The following is a 19,204-nucleotide window of genomic DNA, read 5'->3' as shown; positions in this document are numbered from 1 at the left end:
CACAGGAGATACACATACTTGCCATGTTTCATTTTTAAACTATATTGAACAACGATAAGATTTGTTATAAAAAAAAGAGCTTAGTTCTTGACATTTATTTTTCTTTTCTAACTAAATATTTTTGATTAAGTAAGAACTTAAAAGAAAAGTGAGTGTGTTTAGTACTTTGAAGTTTGCTGCAGATTGTAAAATTAAATTTATTTTTGAGCTGCTGTATATTGATTTCAAATACAATTAGATTCAGTGATTATGGAAGAGATTTTTTTAAGAAATGAGTGAAAAAAATGAAATTTCTATAAGTTGGTGTTGTTACCTTTTCTGATTCTTACTGTCTATGGGCTTAGCATACTACCTGAAGTAGGATGTGAACAGAAGTTTAGAAAAAAAATCACTTTTGTTTTAAACTAAGCATAAGGTTATGTGACAGATGTATTACGAATGGCAGGAGTGAATGTTGAACACTTGCACTGACTGAAGAAGAATGAGTTGAGTATGAGTCATTGTATAAGTTTAAACTTAAGGAAATGAGTGAGTGTTCAATGACAACAGCTACTGATTATATACCTGAAGGCTGTACAGATTTATGTAAAACATTGTCTGCCAAATAAGGCAATACAGTAAAATTTGAGTAGTTTAATTTTTCTTTCCTTTCTATATGTCATGCTTTTTTCTGACATACTTTGCCAGTTGAAACAAACATTTTCATAGACAGTGGTTTTTTTGTTTCCAAACTATTTTTTTGAAATAAGACTTTTTTGTCTAACTATTTAAGCCTTTGTAATAAGATTTCCCAAATGTATTTGACTATACAGGATATTTTGTCCTATGTAGTAAAACAGAATCCAAATGAGAGATTAGTCAAGTTGATTGTACCATTAATGTATTTATAGCTGATTCTCAGCTATATATTTCAATGTTGCATATTTTGCTTGGTCAATTTCATGATTGATAAAGTTTCTTTAAATTGCTTCAGATGCTTTACATTGCTTCTTTTGTTTTACAAGCATACTTATTGTCTTCTATTTGACAATTTTGGTGCTTTTCAGTTTAAAGAGACTTTAATTATTGGCAATATATGTAGGCAGTCAACATGTAGATGTTTGTATTTAGTAATACAGGTACTTCTGTCTAGTTTCGATTGTTGAAAGAAAATAATATTGTTCTTAACTATCAATCTTTGAGGTAAAAAAAATATCAGTGATATGGCCTATGCTATCAAAAAAAAAAAGTACCCTGGTATTATTTTCAATGAGCCATTTGTATCAAAAGTAGTAGAATAAAACATAAATGTTAAAGATAGTGGTTTATGAGGTAATTTTATCTTAGAAACATGTTTCACAATAAGAAAGCATATTTTTAATGCAGCATGACTTAGTAAATAAATAAATCAGTTGTATTTGCAAGTATCTACTCTTTAAAGAATTATAAAATTGCTATACAGTAAGAACTCCAGAATGCAAAAGCAACCATATGGACATTTAAGAAAATCTATTTCTAGTGAGGTCTTAGTAAATATTGTTCCAATGCACCTGTCACATACAAAGCTTACTTTCTCTGTTAGCCTGGTTGTAATTCCATGAAATTTTTTATGTGCTATAAAATTTCTTATAGTGCACAAATCCAGAAAATTTGGGAATATTTTTGCTGTTAGTTCAATAACTGATGAATTTGAGGTAATAATTATTGAAAATAATTATTAAATAGTTCTGTAAAAATATGTCTGCTCAGAATTGGCAAGTTTGAAATAGTTTGAGTCCTTCCACATAGTTTTAGCTTAAACTTTGAGTGTTGACATATAACTGTGAGTGAGAGAAAGTAGAGAGAAAACTGGAGCAAGAAAGTTATACAGGGGACAAAGAAGAAGAAGGAAAAGAAGGGAGAAAGAGAGAGAGAGAGAGAAAGGGAGCATTAAAAAGAAGGAGAGAGATACATTGAAAACAAGTTGCAAACATGTCAATAGGAAGAAATGAGTGTGAAAGACTGCAAAAGAGAATGATTAAGGAGAGATTAAAGAGAAGGGAAAAGAGTTTGCTGTTGCAGATTTAAATGCATTATGACAACATATTTTAGAATACCTTTTACCTCACATTAACACTTTTCTCTCCCTCTCTCTTTCTGTGTTTCTACATACTGCCACTATCACTCCTTTTCAACGTCATGCATTTCTACATCACCTTCTTGACTTGCATCCTAGTTTTCCAATTTTTCTAACTTGACAGTACATAGATGAATAGTGGTGTTCAATTATAATGAACAATATGTTCCTACTTTTTGAAACTGAGGTTTCCCTTGATTGTTACTCTGAATTTTCTATAGCTACCATATTCCTTTAGGTACCCTGTAGAATTTGATAGCAATGCAAAATTTGAAGTAACTAAGGTTCTAATTTAAAGCTGGTTAGAATTAAAATGTCTTATAAACACATAAGGGAAACATTCATAGCGCTTATCAGATCAAGTTTTTGTTGCAAGAATATTTACAATGCTCTGTCATTTGACAATGACAAAAGTCCCAGCTGATATAATTAGGTATATGAAATCTGTTTAATTCTCTTGAAACCTGCTTGCCTCTGGTTCTGATACAAATGTTTCAGGTTTAAAGTATTCAGAACTAAATTTAAAATCTTCCATCCTAATTTTATATCAGCACCTTGTGATAAGTTCCAAACAAGAGCATGATAATGAAAAAGTTAGCTGTTTTATTAAATCCCTCAAAAATCTTCATTCTGTTAAAAATTAAGTGAAACACATGCAGTGTATTTCATAAGAAATATTATCACGAAAGGGTTAATTTATGTATTTAATGTAAGAGACTATTGGTATATTGTCAATTGGTTGAGGACTCCTGGAAACAAAGTGATTTAAAAGAATATTTCCTGCATTTTAGTTGAGATGTTTGTATATTAGATGTAGGAAAATAAAATAGTTTATTCAGTTATTTTTATAGTTTTAATCACCAAATGTAAACAATGGATTAAATAGCACACAAACCTATGAAATCTGGTATATAATTAAGACATAATCTATGAAAACAAAACATATATTTAAGTAAGTCATAAGAATAGAATAACATGAGATACATTGTTTTTTGTAAGAACTTTTTTTTATACTTTCTCTTTATTTTGAATTGGAAGACATTTTTTAAAAGCTCATAAACAAACTATTTGGGTGAAAATGAAAAGGTGAAATAAACTGTTAGTATTTTAATGACACAGGAATGTGAATGACTTGTGACATAAAAGATCCAATTTTAAAAGAAGAGTTAACAGCAAACAAGAAATGAGCAAAAGTGAACAGAGAAAAAAACACAAGATTAACAAAAAAACATGCAATGACAAAAATCAAGATTCCGGAGAGAAATTGAAAAATATTTAATAAGAATATCTTTGCAGCAAGGCTATGTTTTGTTTTTGTCTTCTTTCTTCAATTACATTTTTAACATTTTTTTTAACCATGTTGCATATGTTACACCAAATGAACATTTGGTTGGAGTTGGCACTTTTCTCCATTTTGATAACATATTAAAAACAAAAATGGAAATTTTCAACAAATTTGCTACTCGTGAAATATTTTATATTTTACATATTTTTTGCAGGTTGTAATACATTGTCCCTGAATTAGCAATTTAAAATAAATTTTTAAAAGTTAGTTTTTCTTATTTCTCATTTCCCATTTTTCAGCAACATCATAATTATTATTATCACTATTCATTTTTGCTTTTATCAACACTTATCTCAAATTTTGTCTTATGTCAGAAAGGAGTACAATACTTGTTTGAAGTTACCAACAGAACCAGCCTGGTATTTTATGGTTCATTTAAATTGTGATGGGGACTGCAAAGTAGTGGTGAGGTGCCAATGAGAAATGGCAAGTGCTTTAAATAAGTTGAATTTGTAAACTGATTTCAGTAGTTGTTGGTTGTCTTGAAATTAGTTTAGTTTTTTTATAGTACTTATGTCCTTAAGAAAGTCATAAACATTATATAATCATTTCTGTTGTCTCTAAACTTGCACTAGAAGTAATGAATCTATATTAATTTAATTTAAATTTTCATTATCTATCTAAATATAAATGGCAAACAATTTCTGAGATAGGGAGCAATGTTTTGTAACAGTAAGTCACTTCTTGCCGAAGCCATTAATGTATTACTGTGGTATTATGCATTAGTAATGTATTAACATTTCTTATCCATTCACGTAATCTTTTATAATCTGATACAACTGAATAGTTTTTATTTTATCAAGTTATGCTGCATAATCTGTTAGTAATTTGAGTCACTTCCAATGACATTTTCTTCTTTTATTGACCTTAATGAGTGCATTTGATCTTGGGGGAGATGTATAATGCATTCAATCATTCAGAACATCTAAATCAGTGTCCTGCACTTTTTTAAAGTAGCACCAGATCATACAACTTAATCTGTGGTGCCTTTCTAAATTTACAACCAATGTATACTAGCAAGATGCCGATGTCCAAAGTATTGACAACAACCCTTATAAAGTTAGCATTGTGTCACAAACAAATCATAATTATTAATATAATTATCAGTGTCATTCATGTCACAACCACATCATCATCCTCATCATTAGCCTTTGCTTTTTGATTACTATTAACATTGAAAACATATCTTTAATGATATACATTTTCCCCAAACTGGAACAATCATGTAGTTTCTTGAACAATATAACTTTTCATTTCTTCAAGTTAAAGTACAAAGATCTTTGTAAAAATATTCAATACCATCATTGTGACTTTTATCATTGTTATTATAACTGATACAGTTTCTGTAATCATTGTTTGTATTATTGTGAGGTGGTAACTTTTCAGTAAACAAGTTCACAGCCCAGTTTTGATCACCACGTGGAATCATTATATACAAATTACTAATGTTCTTAGGAAAACTATATATATGTGGCAACTCCATGTTTCCTCCCTTCTGTATAAGACACCATATGTGTGTCAGATTTTAGTATCATTATTAATATTGATTTTATTTATCATTATGTTACTATAAAAACAATATTAAGTTCGTGCTAAGTCAAAATTGCTCTAACTCTTTCACCTTTTGCAATATCACAGAATATGATGAGCCAATTATCATTATCATTATTATTATCATTATTTGAGTACTTTAATTCGTAATGAATAAAAGGCAATGCCAAATAAAGAACCATTTATTTATATATTTTAAACATATGTAGATTGCAAAAGAACTTTTTAAAAGCGATATTACTCTAAAAGCAACATTTTAGAGTAATGTGAAAAAGAAAAAGAAAAATGGAAGAAAAGATTATTGATGAGTTGCTGAAAAATATTTGGAGAGAGAGCACATAAGGTAGTAGGCAGCAGCTGTGGACAGACATGTTTCCCAGTTTTCTGGTGATAACAACTAAATCAATTAGGTGTGAGTGTTTTAAATAACAAGTGAATGAATATCTAAATAACAAACATAGTTGTCAATACAACAACCATCTGCATTTTAACATTTTGGCACTATTCTACATCCCTCAAACTGATGTATGTGGCTTCTGCACATAAGATAAAAGCAAAGTAAAACTCCAACAAACTTAAAACCTATAAATATACACATCAAACTCAATATATTTGTTTATTCACACACTTAAAGACTAAATACAATATAAAAGGAGAAATATCTAAGACATTAAAATGTTTTCTGAGCATTATTTAGGCAGTAGCATACACAAGTTTTAGGTAAATCTTTGGAAACTGCCGTTTCATTATCAATTGAATATGGTATAACTATGCCATTTCAAGGATCAATACTCATGCAATGTCTTGCATTATTTGAGGCCATCAAAATACTAGCAGAATAGATATGAAACAGCTGTTCACATGGAGGGTATTAAGGAATCCTAAGTTAACCTGCTATAATTTAAAAGGAATGGTGAAACTGGAAGAATGGAGTAAAAGAAAAAAAAGACAAAATAGAAAAACATATATGAAGAAATAAAATGGCTGGTAATAGAAAAGAAGTAAGAGGTCAAAAATATGGGAGTGAGCAATTGTCTAAAGCTATTAAGAATGAAGAAACGGAGAAAAGGGGAATTTAGGTTAGACTGAACATTGTGAATGTTAAGCTGGGGTCATTTTACTTTGTCAATGGTAAATAAATATATTGTGGCATCCATGCATATACATTTATATAGAATCAAAAGAAAAGAAAAGAGCTCTTAGAAGTGAAATGGTCAAGAATGAGAAGAAAAGGAAAAGAAGAGGTTAAATATTTAGGAGTGGGAGTAAGGTGAATTTGCTAGGAGAGAAGAAAGAAGGGGAAAGAAAGAGAGGGAGATGGAAGATAAAGTTTCTAGCCATGAGGGGAACATGCAGTTGGAATTAAATTAGTGGCTTACTACTTAACAGTAAAACTATATATTTGCATATCTGTGCGCATGTGTATGTTCACTGAGTGCCTATTGTGTGCAGGCACACATGCACATCTGCATATTGACATGTGCAGAGAGGAAGATGTAAGGAGATCACTGGGTTAAGAAAATATAAATGTAGCTCATCCCATTCTAGGGGGTTACCTGAGTATACCTTGGGGTAGGGAGGTGCATGCTGGAATGGATTTTAATGGGCAATGGCAGATTTGGGATCCAGAATCCCTGGATGGGAAGGAAGAGTGCCAATTGGGTTTGCTACTACAGTAAAATTCGGGGGAATAAGGAGAGGGTGAAATACAGAGGTTACCTTGGGTTCTGTCTAAAGGAGCAGATGTATCTGCAGTGTCAGGTTCAAGGGACAAAGGATCACTCCATATAGGGAGGTATCTAATTGGGTTTTTTTATATCTGGTGCAGTTTAAGGAGCAGTTGTAATATTCAGTATATTGCTCAAATATCTCTTTGGCTAGGGATGAGATCCTATAAAACACACTGTCCACAATGGATTTTAGGAAAATGGGAGGGGGTGATTTGAGGAAAAGTTAACACAAGGTTCTCCCCGAGTTTATGGTAGATAGGAAATAAGCAGTTTTAATATCTGAACTGAAAAAGATACTAATGCCCACGTTTTTAAAGAAATATCTGATTCTTTTCCTAAGTTGTTCTACTTTACAGTTACTAGAGTTCAGGATTGCAAACAGAGTCATCCCTATATAGACTGCCAGAAATATTTAGGGAATTGGTCCTGGAGACAATGGAGCAGGCAACAATCCATGAGGTCAGTAACTTGGGCTGAATTGCTTGCCCCCATTGGGATATTGAAGTAGTTAGAGGTATCTTTGCTGGCCCAAAGTTTTCCATTGCATTTTATAATAGTTTGATGGACTGCCAGGATAATATCGATATCATCTCTAGTTGGGGCAGAATATTTTAGTGCAAATATGAGGGCTTCAAGTAGGATAGGAGATACACTGGAATAGTATTGGTCTATATCTACTTGAATGAATTTGTATTTACCATTGGGGCTTAAGGATTTAAACCACTGGATGACTTCAATGGTGTTAGTCTAGAGGTTTAGTGTAATCATAGAATGAAGGTGGGGTAGAATTCTCTATGATATAACTTTACTAATCCTACCTATATCAGAACTTTATATGTGGATATTTGCATATATATATGCAAATATCCACATATAAAATATATGATGATGTAAATAATATATATATGCATGTATACATATGTATAAGTATCCTAACAAGGGTTAACTTACTATGCAAAAGAATAGCACTTAAATTATCATTGTAAATGAAGCAAGTGATGATTATATACTGGAACAAGATCCAGTTCTCTTTAATATTCATGATCCTGCTTCAACAAATAGTCTCAAACCTCATGAGTAAGATTACAAAATTTTTGAAATGGATCTGCCAGCTACCAATGCAAAAATTTAAAAAATGAGCAAATGCATATTATTTTATATGCAATAATTAAATAAATAAGATTTTATACCTTGTTGAACTTATTTCTAAAATCATGTCACTCAAGAAGCCAAAAATATTAGAATTTATAACAGACAGATAAATGACTCAATCACTATATCAATCTGATAACCAATCACTTCTACACTGCTCCACAAAACACGAAGAAAAACTAAGAAAAATTTTTACGCCCATTCAGACAAAAAGTTCTTGTCAACAATTCAATGTTTCAAAAATTCATTTCAAAATGATTTGCAAATGTATCCAGTACATCAGCTCCTTTTCACATGGTTGATTTCTTTCAATCAATGCTCTAAAACCGTTTCAATCTTAACCTACATGAGAAAATGAATACCTTTCTCTTCTCAAGCTCATCTTACTTATAACCCAAGTAAGCTATATTCTGACTTAATATTACACTAGCAAATAAACAATAACTGTGCCCTATAAATTTTTATTACTAGCAGCAACTTGCAGACTATTTTTCTCTTCCTCTTGGAATAGGGAATTACTGATCAGTATAATTATAAATCACATGTAATTTTATATATAAGACAACTAACAAATACTTCTTTATAAATTCATCCTAGCTTCTATATTTTAAATAAGATTGTAAATAGTGGTGGTGGTAATTTTTATGAGAAAAAGTTCAGATGAAAAGAAAATGCAGGAATGACAACAATTAACAATACATGTGCCTTTTATATCACTCCAACTCTAATCTTTCTGACCATATGTATGGAATGAATCTTCGGTAAATGAATAAGGAATCTAAGAGATGACAATAAAAGACAGTCTCAGTAAAAATTAAATTTTTGAAATTTTCAAACCAGGAAATAATTTTTCTGTTTTTAGTTTTCATGTCATCATTTCTTTACATAGGTAACAAATGTAAGAGCTCAAGTGGTAAACTATATCAATACTGAAAGAGAGCTTTGATAGACTGATTCTATACGTACAATTAATAAGATAAGAATTAATATTTTCAAAAGTGCTCAAAAAGTGAAGTTTTATAAATAATATCCAATGAGGATTCTTTGGTCAGACACTCAGATAATCTTTGAAAAATTGCAAGCAATTGAAGAAGCTGTCAATTGCTGACAATTTTATTGGAAGCTTGCTACCAATTTTCCAGAAGGAAAAGATTTAAAATAAATTTGAGTGTTTCACGTAGAAGCATATGGACTTACAGGACAAGCATTAATCATCCCAAACATTAATCATTAATCATCCCACTACTTACATCACATGCTATATTGTATTCAGTCTTTCATTCATTTGACTAGTTTGACAAGACATCAAGCTAAGTTAGTAAATTTGTATATAAATTTTAACGATGTTATTCTTACAGGCTATTTCTATTGAGGTAATGAGATTCAAAAATCTAAATGACATAATTAACAAAAAATATCAACTTCAAATATTAAAATGCAATTTAACATGATTTTGTTATCAACTGTTTTCAAGACTAAGTAATTCTTTGTCATATCAAACTTTTAATGAAACAAAATATTTCAGTGAATCATATTTCATTTTGTTTTAAACTTGCATCTGTAAATACATATATACACATATACATAATATATATATATATATATATATATATATATATATATATACACACACACATATAATGTATATATGTACATAAATATATATATATACATAATACATATAAATACACACACAAATAAATATATACATACATAAATTTGCAAGAATTATTTAACTTAATGGGTACATGACAGAATTTGACATTAAATATACATACAAATGTGTTGATATATATGTGTTTCTGTATACAGTAATCCCTTGCCATATCGCGGTCACCTATTGTGTACTCAGAACATTGCAGAATTTTCTGGCTAATATATGTAAATTCATATTTACGGCCTCCTCAATATATCCAGGTTTCTGCAGCCGATAAGTATTTGCATTTTTTTAGATTTTAATTATTTCTGTGAGAGGTTTTGGAACGTAACACCCACAATAGTCGAGGGATTATTGTATTCACATATGTACAGAGTCACATTAGCTTATTTATGTGTGATAGTTCATATTTTCCACAATGAAAATATGTGAGCAACAAAATAAAAAGGATTTTCTCAAATACAAAATGAGATAGTTGTATTTCAATAAGTAGGAATGTAATCAAAGTGTATGTTTTATTTGATGAGACTCATTAATATTGCATCATAATGACTGGCAAAGTGTATTTTTCACTGAATCAAAAGTTTCAAAACAAAATTCAAATAAAGCTAGAGTTAGATAGTTAAATAGATTGACAGGATCCAATGAGCCAGAGGACTGCATCTTGCTCAGCTCCTGCTGAACTGAACAGCTTATACTGGTATGGAAGATGTAAAATAGTGATGATGATATCTATAACATGGGATAATTTATATTTATATTTATATATATATATATATATATATATACATATACACATATATACATACACATACATGTACACATATACTAATATGCATACATATACATATATATATACACACATATGTATACACATATACATACACACACAACACATGCATACACACACACACACACATATATATGATGATGTGCACACACGCATGTACATACATGTTATTGTACAGATTTTCAACCATTGTGTAGTCTAGCTGCATTTTGATAAAGAAATAAATATTGGTTCATGAGTTGTGTACAATAACAATTGATAAAAAGAAAACGTTTAACAAAATTTTGGCAAACAAAAATTCTTTGAAAAGGGAAAACATTTTGAAGATCTAAAAAAAAAAAATCAGTGAAAAGTATGCAAGGAATATATATGAAAACTGCATGGCAATTAGCAAATACATCTTTGATCATTCTTAATACAAATACATCAACTTTCAATCATGCATGCACACACACATATGCACAGAGGGTATTTATGCATAATCAAAAAAATATAAAATCAATTATATTTTAGTGAGTATAAACTCTGAACTATTTAAACATGTATTCACAAACACACATGCATATGCTAGCACGATTAATTTGTACATCTATAGTCTATATATATTTACTTAGAATTTGATTAATATACACCAATCGTGATTGTTAAAAAAAAATGGCCAAAAATTATACAGAAACTCGAAATGGTTTACAATATCATATTGTTTCATAATGATTCATTTCAAATTAATTTACGATTTAAATAAGATATGTTCAATAAGTTAAATCCTCAGTGCACACAGATTTTTCAAAATGGCCACTTTAAATGTTGTATGGTGAATTAGGAATGTGTGTGTATGAGAGTGAGTGAAATGAAAATGTTCTGTAATCTTTAATGTATTGTTGGGTCACCAATGAAGGCTTCATTTTCTTGAAATGTGTAAAGAGCAAGTCACTATTATGGAGCTCATCCACTTTAGACTATTGAATACTAGAAATCACAGATACAGAAGAAAAAAAAAAAAATAATAATTTGATTGAAATTGGTCAATCAAGAATGAAACCTGCCTTGGAGGTTAGGCTCGATCCATTTATCATCACTTTAGTATACTTAAATGTTTTGGTATGTCTGAGTTAGCCAAAGCAATAACTCAATAAGACATTTCCAATAGTTATAACATAGAGAGTTTTATTAGTATTGTTCATATTGATGATAAACAATCATCATTATTATGTTTCCAATAGTGTCATGCAAGTTTCTATTGCATTATTAGGTGCACCTGTGTTCCTAAGGTGTGTGTAGACTTTTCTTCCAAGTCTTTATGTTCTGAGTTAAAATTCCACCAAGACTGACTTTGCCTTTCATCCTTTTGAAGTCGATAAAATAAGGGACCAGTTAAGCACTAGGGTTGATGTAATTGACTAGTTCCCTCTCACAAGGAGCCAAACAGACACTGCTTTAATTTTTTAAAAAATATGCATTGCTTTTCTTATTTAAATGACTTTACTAGAACTACACATTTGTTATATTATACACACTAAATCGTATATTAATCATATATAATTAACTTTCTAATAATTGTTTAAACACATATAAATAATCTTAATATTCATCTGTTCCTATCTTGTGTCATTTATCTGCAACTAAGTTTCCTAAAGTCTAATTTCACTTAGACTATCATAACATCTAATATAATTAACCACTAACAAAACCCTCCTTTTTCTTATATCATATAAATATGTTTATTTCTTGTATACAGCTTTAGTATTGAATGATTTTCTCATCTCATTTCTATTGTCTTGCACAGAAAATAGCACCCAGTTTATTCTTTCCAAATCATTGTAGGTTTTCTGCATTCATTTTCTATATCTTCTGTGAAAAGGATTTTTTTTTGTCTTAAATCCAAAACTCCCAACCATTTGATGCTCTGATGCACATTCTCACATGTATGAGTGTGTACGCACACACACATAGTGTCTCTATACATAGAGACACAGGCATAGATATATGGTTAAGAAGTTCACTTTAGAATCACATTCGCATGGTTTAGAATTTGCTCCCACAGCACAGACAGTGTCATGTAGTGTTTCCCACTACAGTTGTGGGTTGATCAATATCTTGTGCATATTACCCTAGACTTGATGTATGCATTGAGTGTAAAACAAAGTATACAAACATTGGCATTTGTTTTCATTACTCTGCAAAAGAATATCCTGGTGGTTTGTTGTTTGATAGATAGGTAATTTTATTATATTGCTTGGAAACTTGAGGTTGGTGATGAGAAAGGCTTTTAACTATAGAAAATTCTACCTCAATGAAGCATGGGAAAATAGACAGTAAATTTTTTTTTTTTGTAGTTTCAGCTCAGAGCTTTGGCCATGCTGATATACATACATATATATATGTGTGTCCTCATGGAGGTCCAGATGCATAACTGTTGACTTCTATTAAGCTTATTTACCTACCACAGTTTATATAGTTTTTTTTTAATATTACATGCAATAATTTTTCTTTTAGATTTTTCATTGAATACCTAATCATATATTGACTTACTTAAATACATAAAGTGATTATTAAGCCTATTTTTTACAATATTCTCTTATTGTTACAATATTATTAAGGGTATAATGTAATGACAGCTGGATTCTATATGACGTCTTCTTTTTCTCACCGCTTTTTAGTCCTATTCTTAAGTAACTGTAAGAGTAAGTACAAATGGTTGTGTTTAGACATTAATAGAAAGATAAGCATTTAAAAAAACCAATAGACTATTAGTCATTTGAATATAATTCAAGAAACTCATTAACAAACTAATTCTTAAAACCTAAATATGGTAAGTGCCAATTTTGAAAGGAGAGAAAATACAGTTGATTAAATTGAACCAAATATATTATTGGTATTTATTTTAATGACCACAGCAGGTTGAGAAACAAAGTTGATGTCCAAGGATTAACTTAATTATTGACACTCATATTCAGTTTTGTTGGCTCAGCCATTGCCATTATGTTTATAATCTCTACAAATATATGAAACATCAAATTGTGCTTAAAATGGGTGTTTATGAAATGTAAGTATTTGTTTTGAAGATGTTTTTGAGAAAAGATAGATTTTCTACTTCAGTTTGTAAGACATTGATGTAACCACTTTGAATACAAATGTGTTACTAGAGATAACCATCTTGACGATATCTGAAAGGAGGTTCACTGGCATATATTGGTGCAGTACATTCAGGAATGTGGTCAGGAACAAAGCTAGGAATATTTTCACAGATTGGCGTACTCTGTAGATTATCACTTAGTCGCTTTCCAGCTGTCTCAGTTCTGATGCTGAGCATTACAACAAATTCGAGGACAAAGAACATCAGCCAAACAACAGGATAGAGCCATACAACTGGACTATCAAGCAGAGTTGCATCAATAAATGGAGTGATGAGACCAGGAATATTTGATACCATGTACACCCACCCAAGTGCAGTACTACGAATTGCTGTGGGATAAATTTCTGGAGTAAAAGTATTCAGAATTGAGTATATTGGAGCCATAAAAGCAAAGCAGGTCATGATAGTTAAGGTTTGTGCCCAGATAAGATGGGAAGTGCTCAAAACTGCAAAGACTGCTAAAAGAACTATGGTCATGCAAATAAATAATATAACAGATGTGATACGTCCAAGCATGTTTTTGCGTATAAAAAACAGTGCTAAAAACAAACCTGGAAGTTCACTGATAAAAATGATGAAAATAATGAAATATCCACCAAGGTTCAGTTTATCAGACATATATTGTGGAAGATAAGTAGTGACACCCCAATATCCAGTTGCCTGGAATAGCCATACCAAGGAAATTGTCAGAGTGCGATAACGAAATTCCCTTGTAAAAAGATCTTTAATTTGTCCTCTACTGTGACTTGGAATCCCAGAGAGTTTGCCTGAAAGTAATAAAAATTTGCAACATATTTATATTGTATCAGAAATGTATTCAATGAGTGACACAAGTAGATTAAGAATTAAAGGACAGGTGAACTAAAGAAAGGCAATATTGCATATTGCAGACTTGTAATCTACTGATGGAATAGTTTGTGGTTACTAATGGCAGAAGTAAACCAAGGAAAATATGGCATGATTTAACACGACATGACTTGACAGAAGGTGTAATTAACAAACTAAAAGAACAGCAGAGGTGCAACATTGCAGAACAATAATATAATATAATCATTTACAATAGGTGATGATGATGATAAGGAAAAAGTGAAGTGGAGAATTACAGCATCATAATCATCATCGTTTAACGTCCGCTTTCCATGCTAGCATGGGTTGGACGATTTGACTGAGGACTGGTGAACCAGATGGCTACACCAGGCTCCAATCTGATTTGGCAGAGTTTCTACAGCTGGATGCCCTTCCTAACGCCAACCACTCCGAGAGTGTAGTGGGTGAGGATTTATTATTGTGTAAGACAAAAATGTATAATCAGTTCCCCTAAATTTCCAAAGAAAATAAACAAAAATGATATAATGAGAATATCAGAGAGAAAAATGATTTTGTCTAAGACAAAGGAGCTGTAGCCATGTAGGGAGAGATAGAAGACCTATCTCCTAATTAAATTTGGAAGGGTGGTGAGTTGATAAAGATATTCTTTTTTAGGAATAAGATGTTTGGTCAAAGCTAATAATATTTACAGTACACAAGATGTTGGGTTTAAATTATGTGACAAAACGGAGAACTGTGTCATAAATAATGGGATTAGAGATAATTCAGAACATGTCCTTTGAGAAAGATATAACAAATTTTTGCAACATACCTGCAGGAACTGGAGTTTTATTTATTTGTGCAATTTTGGTAACAACCATCCATGCTTGTTCCTTTTCTCCACTAATCATTAGAAACCTTGGTGATTCATATCTTGCGAAAAGGCGGAAGATAAGAGTGATCAAAAAAGGAGTAGCACAAGCGACAACAAAATATCTCCAGCCATGCGTCGGGATCAAAAGCCAAGCCATTGCCCCTGTAAAAGCAGTTCCTAATGTACCACACATTGTGATGATAATAAGGTAACTGCGTTTCTGTCGAGGTAAAAACTCTGTAAAAGTTACAAAAATAAAAATATTTGAATAAATAACACTAAAAAACTAATGAAAAAACATTAAGTATAATGCAAAACATTTACATTTTTGTTCAAAACAAAACAACAAAGGGAATGCTATTTTACAAGTGTTCTAGAATGCATATATTAAGGGAAATTATGTGACTATTTAAGTAGAGCTTAAATATAAAATCTTAAATTAGAGTTTCTTTAATTTTATAATTACATTAGTAAATTTTTATCTGTTTTTATGTCTGTTCACAGATGATCGAATAAGAAGTTTTAGGTTTTGCAAATTTGTGCATAGTATTTGAATAAGTTTGTATACATACTCACACACACACACACATATACATATATATGTTCTTTTTACTTCTGACCATTCAATATGTTAGGAGTCATAAGTTCTGTTGGCAAACAAGCAGAGTAATGTACCTTGATTAAAGGTTTAATGCTATAGCTGTAGCAATATAAAATTATGTAGGATCTATAGGACTGGGAGTATATAATAACAATAGCAATGTTGTAGGAATAAGCAAGGCGGTGAGCTGGCAGAAATGCTTAGCGGTATTTCGTCTGTCTTTATGTTCTGAGTTCAAATTCTGCCTTTCATCCTTTCGGGGTCGATAAATTAAGTACCAGTTGCATACTGGAGTCGATCTAATCAACCGGCCCCCTCTCCCAAAATTTCAGGCCTTGTGCCTAGAGTAAAAAGGAATGTTTTAGGAATAAGCTGCTTTAAATTAATTGGTATTAGGTCATGAAAATGAGTAAGACAGCAGAGAACTGGATTAAAAGCATTACAATATTTAGTTTCCAATATTTAGTTTCTCCCTTCTGAATTGCTTTCTAGTTGATAATATAACCATTAGCAATATACTGAAAATTTAATTGATTTGAAAAAATGAGCTTGTGAATACAGATGTTGAATAGGAATGGATAGTGTTTTTGGAAAAATTTGATCTATTCAAGAATTCATGTATATAAATTTGTCAGTATTAGCATTTTAATATTAAACATTACAAAACTATGGAGTTACCATAGTCTGGTAAAACAGTGGAAGTGCACATAACTTGAAGAGGTATGCTTATTTCACCAGTGTGAGATAGAATTCACAGCATGGAGTGGTGGGTTGTGTCATTGTCCTATGAATATATATGTTTATGACAGAAAGCAGAGATTTAATAGAATTTCAGAAATAACAAAATCCTAAAAAGGATCTTGTTGTTTATAAGGATTTGTAACCCCTCTTGTTATATACAAATACAGTATGGTCAAAGGAGTAAGTTATGCATCTATTTTTATGATAACCTTGCAGGAGGTGGTGATTGTGAGCCCCATTTTGTCAAAGTTTTTTATACACTACAGTCGTCAGCCTTCTATGAATTAAAAACTTTGTTTTTGAAAGGAAGGAAATTATTCATATATCATATAAAAAAATAATCTTACACTGTAGATCTTGAAGTTAAATATGTGTTTATTAAGAATTGTCTCAAATACTTTAGAAATGTTTGAAGCATCAAGTTGTTAAAAAATGGAGTTTTCACTTCTCAAAGTGGACATTAAGTGGGGGAGATATATTTGAAAGAATAGGGTCTATTTCTGTCACACAGTTTTATGGTAAGTACTAAGAATTTAATAGTGTTAATAGATAGTAAGACTTTGGAAAGTTAACAGTCGGGGGAAATAAGAGGGATAAAGGATTACTGTTGAGTTACAGGTGAAATCAGAATTGACTGGAGATGGCAGAAATCTACTTGGCAAGGAACTAGAACATGATTACTCAGAAAAAGATGTAATATGCTGGACGAAAGTGTAATGTGCCCCCTAAATAATCTTTGTTTGATACACATATTTAAAAAATTATATTTTGATCAAATATTTAACGGAACATTTCTTACCAAATCATTTAGGAATATTAGAGCTTTTGGCTCTTGGATGAGTGAGATATGTTGGATTAGGATACATTTGTGATATCAATTTTGAGGGTTTTCAAAATTTGCAGTGCAATATACCAATACTTTAAAGGTTACTTGTAGAACAATTTAAAATGAATGTCGATAGCCGATAATAGTCATAAAAAATAGTTAAATGAAATTATTTAACTGTGATAATGCTTCCATGCTGATGAGTTACAGTAAAGGTCACTAGGTTTGCTATTTGTTTTGTGAAAACAAATGAAATAAGTAAAAATAAAGCTACACACAAAAATCTGACATCAAAAACAAAAAAGAATGTAAACAAATCGATCTGTCTTAAAACTAACTATATAAGCAGAGAGAGAGAGAGAGAGAACTAAGATCTTACCTATAGGAAGAACAAAAGCGAGTGCTGCTAAACCGCCTTTTCCAAAAGAGACAAATGATCTAAACACAACTAGAATAGGAAAGTTAGTCGCAAAAGTAGATCCGATTGCAAATATGCAACATATGGATACTGTAAGTACAAATGTAAACTGGCGGCCATGCCTGTCACTGAGGATTCCAAAAAGATATTCTCCAAACATCGATGCAAGTCCATTGCAGAAGGGGAGCCATGGAAATACCATATCGCTTAAATGCCATTCTTTCTTAATTGGTTCATTAAGAAATACAAAAACCATGAGTTCACTGCAAACTGCAAAATAAGCGGTTCCACCAAGCAATATAATCAAAATATGAAATCTACCAAATTTGATATCAGTTAAAACATCATCAAGGCTTCGCTCAGTTTCTTCACAAAACTGAAAACTCAATGTGTCATATTGTGGTGGAGGATCTTCTTCATCAGTATTAACCAAACTTACATTGTCCTGCAATGTTTGACCTTCGTCGCTGTCGGTAGACATTGTGACCGACCCGATCATTGCTTCTGACATTTAATTATAAACATTATAATGTTGAGAAATAACTGTCTGCTATTGTATATTTGTTTTCAGCAACTAAAGAGTTCTTAAGCGGTGATTTGCTTAAAATGCCACCAATGAAAATATGATTTTTAGAGCAGTTTCTGTTCAAGCTAAAGCAGTATAACAATATTTTACCTTTAATAAAATTGCCTTGCAAAAATAAGTTCAAATAAGAAGTATTTGATTGCTGATAGATTTAATAAAATGTTTAAATTTGTTGTTTAAATTCGAGCTAAAATGGGAACGTAGCTCTACAAGTCTTGTGCGCGCTTGTGTGTGTGTGTTAATGTAAGTATTTACACACCGTTATCGGCCTTGATAATTTGAGTCTACATGTACAGGCAAAATTTCTCATGTATTCTGTCAGATTATGCCACCTACTTTTTAAAATGTTAGCCACATAATTCTAGTCGTATTATATTACGTATAACAGAGGCGCCCAAATGTAACTGTAACTATTTGGTTAAGTCATAAAATTGATGGAAATTTCATCAAAAGTAAAATAAATGATTTTTTTTACTGTGACACATTTACAAGCATGATAATTAAAGAAAATAATACTTAAAAATAAAGAAAACAATGCGAGATGAAATAGATTTGATATTTTATCTTTTTCTTCAGTCAGCAAAGAGCGGCTACGCTGGAGCACCGCCCTGAACAGGTATTTGTACTTATTGTAGCGGTAACTATTTGCCGAACTGGTAAGTTACGGGGGACGTAAACAAAACGGCGGACGTCAGCGATAGGTGGCCCACATAAATTGGAATTTCTCCATTTTGTCAGGGATTTTTCACATACTATTTTTCACGGTGCCCTTGGGAATGATCTAGAGTATCGTTATCACACACAAAAAAAAAATTCGAATATTTTTTCTTACTTCTCCCCTCGCATCTCCAGACGGATTTTGTGGGCACTACGCACGATGATTTTGGGGGGGGGG

At 31.2% G+C, this 19,204-nt stretch overlaps 1 protein-coding gene across 1 annotated transcript; it reads right to left on the bottom strand.

Moving 5' to 3' along the window:
- Positions 1–3,076: 3,076 nt before the first annotated feature.
- Positions 3,077–18,404, bottom strand: LOC106876230 (uncharacterized). Its single transcript, XM_014924705.2, has 3 exons — positions 17,685–18,404; positions 15,096–15,374; positions 3,077–14,223 (listed from the first exon to the last, which is right to left on the bottom strand). The coding sequence occupies exons 1-3, from the start codon at positions 18,232–18,234 to the stop codon at positions 13,463–13,465; spliced, it is 1,590 nt and encodes a 529-aa protein (XP_014780191.1). The 5' UTR covers positions 18,235–18,404; the 3' UTR covers positions 3,077–13,462.
- Positions 18,405–19,204: the final 800 nt, after the last annotated feature.

This window comes from Octopus bimaculoides, chromosome 5 (assembly GCF_001194135.2).
Source record: "Octopus bimaculoides isolate UCB-OBI-ISO-001 chromosome 5, ASM119413v2, whole genome shotgun sequence".
Taxonomy (NCBI): domain Eukaryota; kingdom Metazoa; phylum Mollusca; class Cephalopoda; order Octopoda; family Octopodidae; genus Octopus; species Octopus bimaculoides.
This window is presented reverse-complemented; position numbering and strand designations above follow the sequence as displayed.